The sequence below is a fragment of the Labeo rohita genome, chromosome 6 (assembly GCF_022985175.1).
Source record: "Labeo rohita strain BAU-BD-2019 chromosome 6, IGBB_LRoh.1.0, whole genome shotgun sequence".
In the NCBI taxonomy this organism is placed as follows: Eukaryota; Metazoa; Chordata; class Actinopteri; order Cypriniformes; family Cyprinidae; genus Labeo; species Labeo rohita.
The window spans coordinates 7,640,207-7,652,209 of record NC_066874.1 but is presented as its reverse complement, the minus strand read 5'-3'; the positions used below and the strand labels follow the sequence as shown (position 1 = coordinate 7,652,209).

At 42.4% G+C, this 12,003-nt stretch overlaps 1 protein-coding gene across 5 annotated transcripts in view; it reads left to right on the top strand.

Annotated features, from left to right (window-relative positions):
- The window catches only part of xirp2a (xin actin binding repeat containing 2a), a 36,184-nt gene extending 24,735 nt beyond the window's left edge, over window positions 1–11,449 (top strand). For all 5 annotated transcript variants that reach the window (XM_051111710.1, XM_051111713.1, XM_051111712.1 and 2 more), the window contains 6 exons: window positions 170–238; window positions 401–467; window positions 567–670; window positions 1,363–10,456; window positions 10,910–11,043; window positions 11,301–11,449. In XM_051111710.1, the coding sequence (XP_050967667.1) occupies window positions 170–238; window positions 401–467; window positions 567–670; window positions 1,363–10,456; window positions 10,910–11,004 (9,429 nt within the window). In that variant the 3' untranslated portion in view covers window positions 11,005–11,043; window positions 11,301–11,449. The remainder of the gene's footprint in view (window positions 1–169; window positions 239–400; window positions 468–566; window positions 671–1,362; window positions 10,457–10,909; window positions 11,044–11,300) is intronic.
- Window positions 11,450–12,003: the final 554 nt, after the last annotated feature.

Genomic DNA, 12,003 nt, shown 5'->3' with positions numbered 1-12,003 from the left:
TCCACAAAAATAGACTAAAACAAGACCGTTTGCAGTGCTATTGAATCCACTATTTTTCTAATAAATCCCCTGTATTGTTCATGCAATAAACATGAATAATTTTCATACAGACTATATCAAGTTAACAGCAGTGAGTTGCATATTGCGTATGTTTGTTATGTCTTAATAGCAGGTGGTGAGCTCATCAGAGGTGACGGTACGAAGCAGTGTTAAAGAAAGCAGTACCTCAAATGCTCAGGTATACCCACACAAGATAAAAACACATTTATATAATAGGTGCAATGCCCCATACAAAATTCTGTTATCATTAACTCACAGTTTACTGGAAAACCTATATTTTGTTGCTAGACATTCTTTTATGAGGTATTATTTAGGCGTGTGCTCACTGTTTCCATGTTAGGTTTCCCAGGACCAGAGTGTTCATCAGAGTGTGGCCTCAAGCTTTGGGGATCATTATGATGAGAAAGGTAGTGTTCATATGAAGTTTTTTTAATAACAAATCACAAGAGGGTGTGTTACCTCTTTCTAATTTTACCTTTCTCATTCCATTTTTTAACCTGGTAAAGTGATGGTAATTGGAGGAGAGAATTTGCCAAAAATTTCTACTCAAGCCCTGAAACAGCAGCATGAAAAAAATATTGAGGAGGCCACTCCACCCAAACATATCAAGGTAAAAATGACAGTAAAATGTTTTACCTGCAGTGGTTAAATTAAACAAATAAATAACCACTTAAAATATATGGGTGTTTCTTTAAATTTAGGCACTTTTTTTGTTCTAGGGGTTGATTTTTATTCAAACAGATTTCCCCATTTCTTTCATACGTCACACAACTGTCTTTTAGCATAGATATTACTGGTTTATCCATGTCTAGAACCTGAGAATACATTTCATATCAATCATAATGTAGAAAACTAAGCTAAAATAACGTAAAAAAGAAAATGCACAAGACATAATGCAAAAAATGAAATTAGCTTTAGCAGAACCATTTTTTCCAAAAAAATGTTTAAAATGTCATTTACAATAAATAATTTAAGATGTTGTGGAAATTACACTTTAGTTTTGGTGTCTTCTGCAATGCATATCTCCACTGTTGATAAATCAATAAAAATGCTAATAAGAGTGTAAAAATGTGTTTTAGGAACACAGGGCCAAAAGAGCACATATTTGAAGAAATGCCTGTAATTGCCTGTTAAATGTACAAAAATCTACTTTGTCTACATTGACTATTCTTTTTAAGAATATTTCTTTCTATCGCCCCTTTTCTCTGCTTATGCATAAGAATAAAAGTAGAATATATTTTATGCACAAGATTATGCATTGATGAAAGATTATGCTTGTCTTTTCCTTCTACACCAAAAAAGATTGATCTCGATTACAACCAGTTTCCTTGGGCCCCAGTAAATGTTTCTTCAAAGTCCACTGCCACAGGTAGCTATGAGACCATGTCTGTCAGTAAAACAATGCAAGAGGCCTCTACCTCCTCTGTGGCTTCCTCACAACATGAGGCCGTGGAGCAGTTTTCTCAACCAGTATCTGCCACTCATCAGTTTCAAGTGGCTTCCCAAGTCCCAGAACGCTGTCCTTCCCCTAAGCCAGCAGATGCATCTACTTCAGCCAAATATGCTGTCAGTAAAGAGCAGTACTCTAAGCAGAGGAACCTCTATGAACTTAAGCGTCTCTACAAGCACATTCATCCAGAAGTGCGTAAAAACCTGGAGCGCGACTTCTTCACTGAAGTGACAGACACAGAGCAAACCTACGTGGACAGCGATGAGGAGGTGAGCAGAGACATTCAGCAAGCACGCTATGTTTTTGAAAACAGCGGCAGTACCAGTCCTGGCAAGTGCATAAGTCCAGAGAGAGAGTATTTGGAGTGGGATGAGATCCTGAAAGGTGAGGTGCAGTCAATGCGTTGGATGTTTGAGAACAAGCCCCTAGATTCCATTAAAGATGTCACACCAGATGAGGATGTGGGCAAAAATATTGCCCAACAAGAAATCATTGCTGGGAAAGATGTGAAGTATACTACGTGGATGTTTGAAACACAGCCCATCGATGCTCTAGGTACAGAAAAAACAGATTCAGCAGAGCACATTGGAAAGCTAGATCTAGCAAGGGGAGATGTCCAGACTGCAACATGGCTATTTGAGACACAACCACTGGACTCGCTCAACAGAATTTACCAAGAGGATGAGCAAGAGACACAGGTGATATATACTAAAGACATTGCTGGGGGTGATGTGAAAACTGCTAGGTACTTGTTTGAAACACAGCACCTGGACACACTTGGACACACTGAGACTATCGACGAAAGTCACTTTCTGGAGCTGAAATCAGAACTTGAAGAAGTCAAGGGTGAGGTAAAGAAAACAACCAAGATGTTCGAGACACAACCCATGTGTGTCATCCGCGGCGACTCTGGCGAAATGCTGGAGATTACCAAGGTGCGGCGTGAAGAAACCGAGAAAGGTGATGTCAGGACATCACGCTGGCTCTTTGAAACTCAACCTCTGGACTTGATCAGTAAAGATCCAAGCAAAGTAAAATTAATCTGTGGGGTCTCCATGGAGGATAATTATCAGGGTGGGGTGAACAGAGGAAGATGGCTGTTTGAGACAAAGACACTTGATCAAATCAAAGATGAAGAATGGGAAAGCACAAAGATTCAGAAGGAGGAGATCGTAGGTGCAGATGTGAGGAGACACTGCATGATCTTTGAAACTCAGCCGATGGATAAACTTAAAGATAACACCAATGAAAGACCAATGGAGGCAGAAGACATTATAGGTGGTGATGTGACATCTGCTAGGCATTTGTTTGAAACAGTGCCAATGGAGAATCTGAAAGAGTTAGCAGAAGTTGGCAAGCTGCAAAAGGTGGTAGCTTCAGAAGAAGAGAAAGGCGATGTGAGACACCAGAGGTGGTTGTTTGAAAGCAAACCTCTTGAGCAGATCAGAGAGGAGAAGAAAGAGATCACACGGACTATTAATCTAGAGGAGCTTGAAAAGGGTGATGTCACAAATTACAAGGAAATATTTGAGACCATGGACCTGAGCAAGTGTACAGACACACAAAAAATACAAGTGGAGGGTGTCACCAGTGGCTCAGTGAAATCAAATAAAGTATTATTTGAGTCAACGCCCTTGTATGCTGTGCAGGACAGCTCTGGACACTACCATGAAGTTAAAACCGTTCGCAGGGAGGAAGTTGTTAAAGGAGATGTGCGAAGCTGCAAGTGGATGTTTGAAACTCGTCCTATTGATCAGTTTGATGAGAGCATCACTAAGTTCCAGATAATCAAAGGTATATCTAAAGAAGAAATCCAATCAGGTGATGTCAAAACTGCCAAATGGCTTTTCGAGACTCAGCCACTTGACGGCATTAAATACTTCAACTTAGAGGAAGAGGACAACAGGAAAAATGAAAGCATTGAGATCCAAAGAGGTGACGTTAAAACATGCAGATGGTTGTTTGAAACTCAGCCAATGGATGTCTTGTATGAGAAAGTAGAGACGAAGACTGAGGACACCACAGATGTCCAGAAAGGAGATGTTAAGACCTGCACATGGCTTTTTGAGACTCAGACTCTTGACAGCATCAAGGATGAGTCTGAGACAATCCTGAAAACGTGCACGGTAAAGCAAGATGATGTAAAAGGTAAGGATGTACGTCTAGTGCGTTTCCTCTTTGAGACTGAAAACCTAGAAAACATCACTGACGACGAGGATCACAGTGGCTTTAAGCGAATCACTGAGATTGACATTAACTCCGGAGATGTATCAAGAATGAAGTACATCTTTGAGAATCAATCATCTGATATCATGACTTCTACATCTGAGGAGACTATGCAGAAACTCAAATGCCGACAAGCAGAGGACATTCAGAAAGGAAATGTGGTGAACTGTACCTGGATGTTTGAAAACCAACCAATTGATTCCATCAGGGCAAATTCTGAAGAATTAAAGGAATCACGCACGGTGACAGATATTCAGGGAGGTAATGTTGATAAAGGTCGTTTCATTTTTGAGACATACTCATTAGATAAGATTCAGGAAGAGACATCTGATACTGAGATCAGCAAACTCCAAAGCATCATACACAAAGAGATTGAGAAAGGGGACGTTAAAAACTACACCATGATGTTTGAGACTCAACCACTGTATGCTATCAGGGACAAAGAAGGACACTATCATGAGGTTACTACCGTCACAAAAGAAGAGATTCTGCGAGGAGATGTGGTTGGGGCAAGATGGTTGTTTGAGACAAAGCCCCTTGACTCAATAAGAGACACAGATGAGGTGTACATCATCAAAGCTGTTACTGAAGAAGACATCCAAAAAGGAGATGTCAGCACAGCCAGGTGGAGGTTTGAAACTCAGCCTCTAGATGAGATTGCAGAGGATATGAAAGTTGCTGTTAAAACAGTAGCAGACATCCAAGGGGGAGATGTGAAAACAAACAAACAGCGTTTTGAAATGGATGACCTGTCCAAGAAATATGTGAGAACTGTTAGTGTCAGTGAGATTCAGAGAGGTAATGTGAGAAGCTCCACATGGATGTTTGAAACACGTACTATTGACAAGATCCGCGGTGAAGGCTCGGAGTATGACGAGATGGAGAAGGTGATGCGCGAAGAGGTGGTAAAAGGTGATGTTAAGCAGTCTGTGTGGCTCTTTGAAAAGGAACCACTTGATCGCATCAAGGAAGTTGATGAAACAGACACTGTAATTTCTCGTGAAGAAATCCCAAAAGCCGATGTGAAGACAACAACGTGGTTGTTTGAAACCACTCCTCTAACCGACTTCAATGAGAGCAGTGTGGAGAGGAAAGAGATTGTTGGCAAGAGCATCAAGACAACCCTAGAGGAGCTGTATACTCAGAAAATGGTTGAATCACAAGGTATCCTAATTGAGGCAGACGAGATTGGAGATGTCAGAATGGCTAAATACAAACTTCTAAACCAGGACACTCCAGAGATTCAGAGAGAAGAGGTCATTCATGGAGACCTGAATAGTATTATGATGAACCTGCTCAACAGACGTGAGACAACAGAGAGGGCAATCACCATAGACAAGGAGGAAAGAGGAAATATCAACTCAACTGTCCAACAGCTCTTTCATCAGAACAAGAGTGATAATGTTGAGAAAGAGCAAATTATTAGAGGAGATATCCAAGAGGCTATTAATAACTTGCTCAAACAAGAAGGATCTTCCAAACGTGGCATTCTGATTCAAGAAGATGAGAAAGGAGATGTGAAAATGACCATATACTCGCTCCTCAATAAAGAAAGTGAGAGCAGTGTTGAGAAAGAGGATATTGTTAGAGGAAATATTCGTGGAACAATGCATAGGCTGCTGGGTAGTGCTGATGCAAAGGACCCGTCCTCTAAGATAACTGTGGGAGAAGCCGAGAGAGGAAATGTCAGTTTTTATTCTACGTGTATTGAGTCTGGGGCTCTGGACTACCTTAGGCAACTTCAGATGGGGACTGATGAAACTGTTGAGGAAACAGTGAAAGAAACGATTATTGGAGGTGACGTAGAACAAACGAAACAGATTTTAAGAAAGAGCCAGCAAACAATAGGACGAACTGTTACTGAAGATGATATTGTACCTGGTGATGTAGTTAACACAGTACAGGTGTTTATGATGGAACCCGTAGTATCCCTGCATAACCTGCAGAAAGTGGAGATAGTAAAGGGAGACTTGAGAGCAGCTCTTGACTCTCTCACACAAGCTGTAAACCAAAGTGTTGTCATAGAAAAAGAAGAGATAGTCAAAGGAGATATCTGCACAACACTTAGGTCTCTGGAGGAGGCTCAAAACCAACTGAAAGAAATAGAAAAGCCTGAAATTGTCCCTGGTGACATCAGGGGTGCATTAGAATCTCTTGAAAAATCATCATCTGTAAAGACTGAGGTAATTATTGAAGACATGGTCCCAGGGGATATTAGAGGTACCTTGAAATCCCTGGAGGAGGCAAAGCAGGCGGTCAAAGAGGTTGAGAAGGAGGAGATTGTTAAAGGTGACATTCAGACTGCGCTCCTTAATCTCCAAGAGGCTTCAACTGAAAAGAAGGTCTTCCAGCACCAAGTAAGTGAACAGGGTGATGTGAAAGGTACAATTCAACTCTTACTGGAGCCAACCTCATCCCCACGTATGCAGAGGAGGCCAAGCACAGAGGGTGACATAAAATCCTCCATCAAATCACTTTATGAGCAGGAGCAAGTGCAAATTGAGAAAGAAGAGGTGATTAAGGGAGATGTTCAGGGCACCATTCAGTCCCTGATGAAGAAGAAAGAGCAATCAAGCCACAAATCAAAAATGAATCCTCACAAGAAACCTAGAGTTCTCATAAAGAATCCAGTTCCCCCTCAACAAGCAGCCCGTGAATGCCCAACCGGACCTAAAACTGAGGAAAAACCAACAAATCCACCTCCAGTGAGAAATATGCAGCCGAGCAGCACACAAAAGACATCCGAGATCAAATCTTCAGAAAGTCAGACTTCTTCCGAGGAGCAACGCTCTACTACTAAACAAATGACTACAGCTGTTCATTCACAAGAGTCTTCTCAAAGCTCTCAAAAGATAAATGTCAAGGAGCAACATATCAAACAAAAACAGAACACTCCTAGTCCGGTGCTAATAAAGAAGAAGAATATCGGAGGTCAAATGAGTGAGAAGAAATCTGAAACTGCAGCTGTGTCTTCAGCAACGAGTGCATCAACGGAGGCATCACAAACTAATATTAGCATGAAACAAACTCAGGAGACAAAGACAGTCACACAGGTTCAAACAAATGTGACAACAGAACAAACCACCGTAACCCAGAAGCAGAACATCAAGAATTTAAAATCAGAAAAGAATGTTAAGAGCCTGAACCGCAATCTCAGTCCCAAAGGAATGATAAAAAAAGTGAAACCACAGCCAGAGATTCACTTTCCACCACCTCCGAGTTCTCCTCCACCCCCCTCTGAATCTGAGCTCTCTTTGCCTCCTCCTCCCTCACCAGTGGCAGAAAGTGATGTCCAGCCATCCCTCTTACCACGCCCTCCTCTGGTCATGAGACAGGACAGTGACCTTCCTCCTCCACCACCTCCACCCCCTGTAATGGAGTCAGACACCGAATTCTTTCCACCACCTCCTCCACCCCAAGACCTCCTCCCTCCTCCTCCATCTCAACAGGAACTCAGCTCTGTTGCCCAACCTGAAAAGCCAAAAGGCCGAACTTTATTCAAGGTGCCCAAACCTGAGCCTCCCAAGCAACCACAGCCCAAAACATTTAAATGGCAGAAAAAACAACCTGCACCTGCTCCACCACCCCCACCTCCACCTCCTCCTCCTCCATCAGTGGCAGAGCAGAGTGAAACAGTTGCATCAAACATAACCACAGTTACTGAAACTACAGAGAACATCACCAAGCAAAGAGGACTGGTTAAACCAATTGAACCTCCGGCCCCACAAATTACTAAAGTTTCATCAGCAATACCTGTGCTACAACCAGCAGCTGAGGAGCCACCACGCCCTAAAAAGGTGTTTGTTCCACCAGTGAAACTCCCACCTTCTCCCGACCCTTCTGCTCAAAAATCAAGACCTGCAAGTAAATTCAAAACACCACTCATGCTTGCGGAGGAGAGGTATCGCAAACAAAGAGAGGAAGCTGAAAAGAACAAAGAAGAAACTACTCCCACCTCACCTAAACCATTTAATTTCAGTGAAATGAAGGCTGAAGCAGAGTCAAGTGCACAGAAAGCTGAACAGCCTCAAATTACTTTTCAGACACAGCAGGAAACATCTAAAGAACCAGAGGCTAAAGAGAAGCCACCATTGCTTCCCAAAGACACAACAGAAAAACCTGCTCCTCCAAAAAGTCCACAGACTCCACCAAAGCAAAAGCCACCTGCAAGTTTTCAGATAAGCAAGCCTTCATTTCCAAAGGTTGGTAAGAAAACAACCACAGAATCCTCTAGCACTGTATTAGATAAAAAACAGGCATCTACTACAGCTGCCTTAGAAATTAAAAGCCATCCAGCCCCTACAGTTCATCCAGTCTCTGTTGCAGAGCAAGTTGACAGTACAAAAACTCACTCTGTAAAACAAGAGAGCATTCAGGCCACAAAAAACATTCAAAGTCAGATCACTACTTCTGCTCAAGCAGAAGAGATCAAGAGCATAGAGACTTCTGTGGCTCAAGAAGTCAAGAAGGCTCCTTCCCAGATTACAAAGATCCCTAAGGTGACCCCTAGCTTTAAGGTGAAAACATTTAAGGTGCCTAAGGTAGAAAAGCCAGAGAAACAAGAAGAGAGAAAAGACACAGTTCAGACAATCAGCACTAAGCAAACAGTCACAGAAACAGGAAAAAGTGATGTCTCCCAAGTATGCATGGGTCAGGAGGGTCTCCAAAAATCCACCAGTGCTGAAGTAAAAGCTGAGAAAAAGGAGGAAATGCGACAAACCAAGCAAGATATCAAAATGGAGGTCCAGTTGAAGAAGCAAAAACAAACATCAGTTAAGCAGCCACCACCTGTGGCACCAAGACCATCAGTTGAGATACATCAAATTCAACCAGCAATATCAACAGAGATACATCAAGGACAAGGACAGATATCTGTCATTCAGTCCCATCAAGCGGTGAGAGAGGAACATGTCCAGATTCATGAAGAAAGGATGGTCACTCAGAGCACAGTTCAACAACAGAGCACTCAACAAAAAAGTAAATTCCAGATCAAGAAGCAGGTAAAGCCTCCACTGCAGCCTCCAAGCAGAGAGGAGGCTATAAAACAGTCAATGCAGAAAGACGAGCAAAACAAAACAGAGATTACAAAAACAGCAGAAGCTGAAATGAGTGCATCAATGACAACCGAAAGCTCTTATGCACAAAAATGTGAAGAGATTCAAAAACTGTTGAGTTATATCAAGGAGTTTGAAGGAGCTCCTGCAAAGCTGAATCCAAAGTCATTACAGACAATGCTGAGTTTCATTCCTGATTGGCTAGTTGGTTCCGAAGAGAAGGCTGATTTAAGCCGGACTCAGTACAACAAGCAAAAAATGAGAGAGATCATAATCTATGTGCAGAACCTTGCCCTTGCTAAACTACATTTTTTAGAGGGAAATTTGTCAGAGATGGCAAAAAGTGAGTCATCACAGGAGAAAAAAATAGTAGGTGGAGCCACACAGAAAATATCTAAGATTACTATTGGCTCAGCGAAAATAGAGACTCAGAAGAAAGTAGTGGAGGAGAAAAAGACAGAGTGCCAGAGTGACTCAAGGATAGCAGAGCTCAAAATGGCATCTGAGCTAAGAATGCGGACACCGTCACCTACATTCATCTGCATTGAGTCTGCCAAGAGGACAGACTCTCCCTTAAGAGTGACTCCATCACCTCCTCTCTCTTACCGATCAGGTGCCACACCAACACCTCCCCCTCGCTGGTCTGAAACACCGACACGTCTGAACCAATCTACACCTTCCCCTACAATGAGTCGCTCTGAGAAGCTAGCTAAACTGAGAGATACCACAGCCAAACTCTCACAAGGCATGACTCCACCACCCATGCCCTTACCAGAGTACATGATAAAGGCCCAAACAGATTTGGAAGGGTCTCGCTCATCCAGCTGTTCAGAGATTACCCTCGAGACTCACATGATGGAATCATCCCTGACAGACGCCACAGATATCCATGGAGACTCTATGATGACCGTAAAAGACAAGCGTGAGTTCTTCGAAGAGGCTCAGAAAGCAGAGGTCTGTCGTACATATGTACGCAAAGATCCTATTGACATCCCAGAGCGTCTTGGAGCAGATACAGAAGATAATGAGCCAGAGATGCCGAAATCGATCGACACCCATGAGAGAATGTTAGAGGACTTGCCCAAGGTTGACCTGTCCAAGCTTGTTAACAAATTTGAGTCTCCCCAGCCTAAGGTTTATGTTCGGAAGGAGCCCATTGTGATAACTGAGAGACTTGGAAGTGACACAGAGGATTTTGAATCTGAGAAGAAGTCATCTTTGGTGGAGGACATACCAAGCTTTGATATTAAAGCCCTCAAGAACGTCTTTGAAATGGGTGACCAAGCCCACCAGTATTTAAGGGAGGAGAGAAAGAATCTTGAGAAACAAGAGGAAGCGCCTGAAGGATTCTCTCAAACTAAATCTGTGACTGAGCACTTCTCCACGGTAGATGAGTTTGGAAACACTGTAACAGGCTCAAAGTCTGAAACAAGCTCCCACTCTCGCAGTGTGACAACCCGTGGTGATCCCCCAACTTATGCAGATGTTGTAAGAGGGAATGTTCCTGTCCTGGATGTTCCACCAGAGGCCTCTGCAGAAGAATTACTAAAGAGCTTCCAGCAGACATGGGCTGAGAGTGAAAATGTCTTCAAAAATCTGGGCTTCACTGTGTCTGAGCAGCACAGATCACAGACTGTTTCCCACCAGCACCAGACTGTCGTCACCGGTAAACCTACGTGGCGAGCATGGAAAGGTTAACGAGAGTGCAGAGTGATGACTAAAACAGCGATGGTGTGTTTGCATTTGACAAATAGTGATGCTTTAGGCATTCCTTTTGTCTGTACTCCTAGTTCGTGTTCATAATGGAGTGTTGCTAAACTGGATATCATAGTCGAAGTGAATAAGATTATTATTTTTTGATTATTGGCTGACTATTTGAAGTACTGCCCATTAATGTGATGTTTGCATTTATATTGCACCACCCTGAATGCATGTAGTGCTTAAATATTTTCTTTCTAACAACTATACTAACAGCTTCTTGTTTCTTTTTAACATTTTATAATTCACCAACCTCTGCTCTTGAAAGTGTAATAAAACTGTCTGTCCATGCAAGTCTGTGTATGTGTGCTGACTGTTTTAAAAGCATTTTCTGATGCTAGTCTCTCTCTCTCTCTGACAGAAAATACGGGTGCCAGAGTCCGAACTGTGTCGGGTATGTCGGAAGAGGGTGTATCCCATGGAGTCCCTCATAGCAGACAAGCAAAACTTCCATAAAAGCTGTTTTAGATGTGCCCACTGCAGCAGCCAGCTAAGGTAGAAGATTCTTTTTACACTAATCCTAGATGTTTTCAACATTTTAATGTGTTACAGTGTGGAATAGGAAGCTGAAACAGCTGAAAAGTTTATATGCACCATGATCCCATGCAGGTTCAGAAGTTTATTTGAGTGGAGAGTTATAATATGTGAGCTGTTCTTGTTGTAATGACGGAATATACAGCCATCTTGTTTATACCAAATTCAAATATGATATTTGTGTATGACTGATATTTGTGTTTATCCCTCTAATTCAGTCTTGGAAATTATGCTTCTCTCCATGGACGAATGTACTGTAAGCCACACTACAAACAACTTTTCAAGTCTAAAGGCAACTATGATGAAGGGTTTGGAGAAAGGCCCCACAAAGAACTTTGGAGTACAAAGAATCAGAGCATCTCATCAGAGACGACTGACACGAAAAACAACCCTCCCGTCAATTTAAATGTCAAAGTAACTCACAGCCCACAAGAAATTTACCCCAACACCGCAGAGAGAATGACTCAAGAAAAGATGAATGATGACATTAAGAAGCCTGCAAATAAAATGGCAGTTGTGTGGCCACCCCTCAGCGATTCCCCAAAAAAGTCCTTTAATTTGGAGGATGACATAAAGGTAGTCAAACCTGTCTGGCCCCCTCAAGTTGAATCAGAACTCTCGGGTAAAGAGAATAATGAACCAGCAGTAAATAAGAGGCAAACTGCAATTACTAGTAGAAACTCAGCAGAAAATGTCCCTAAAGAAAATGGGGGAGGGCTTATGTCACCCATAAACATGCCAGAAAAAACTACAGATGCTAAAATAACTCAAGAGACAGAGCAGCCAACACCAAAACCTGAAACTGCTGAGGGGGGAGAGGATGCCAGTGAAACAGGCAAAGCCATTAAGCCCTCCAACGAAAGTGAGCAGACCACAGAGCAGAGAAATAATGAGACAACTCAAGCAACTGAGACAAAACAA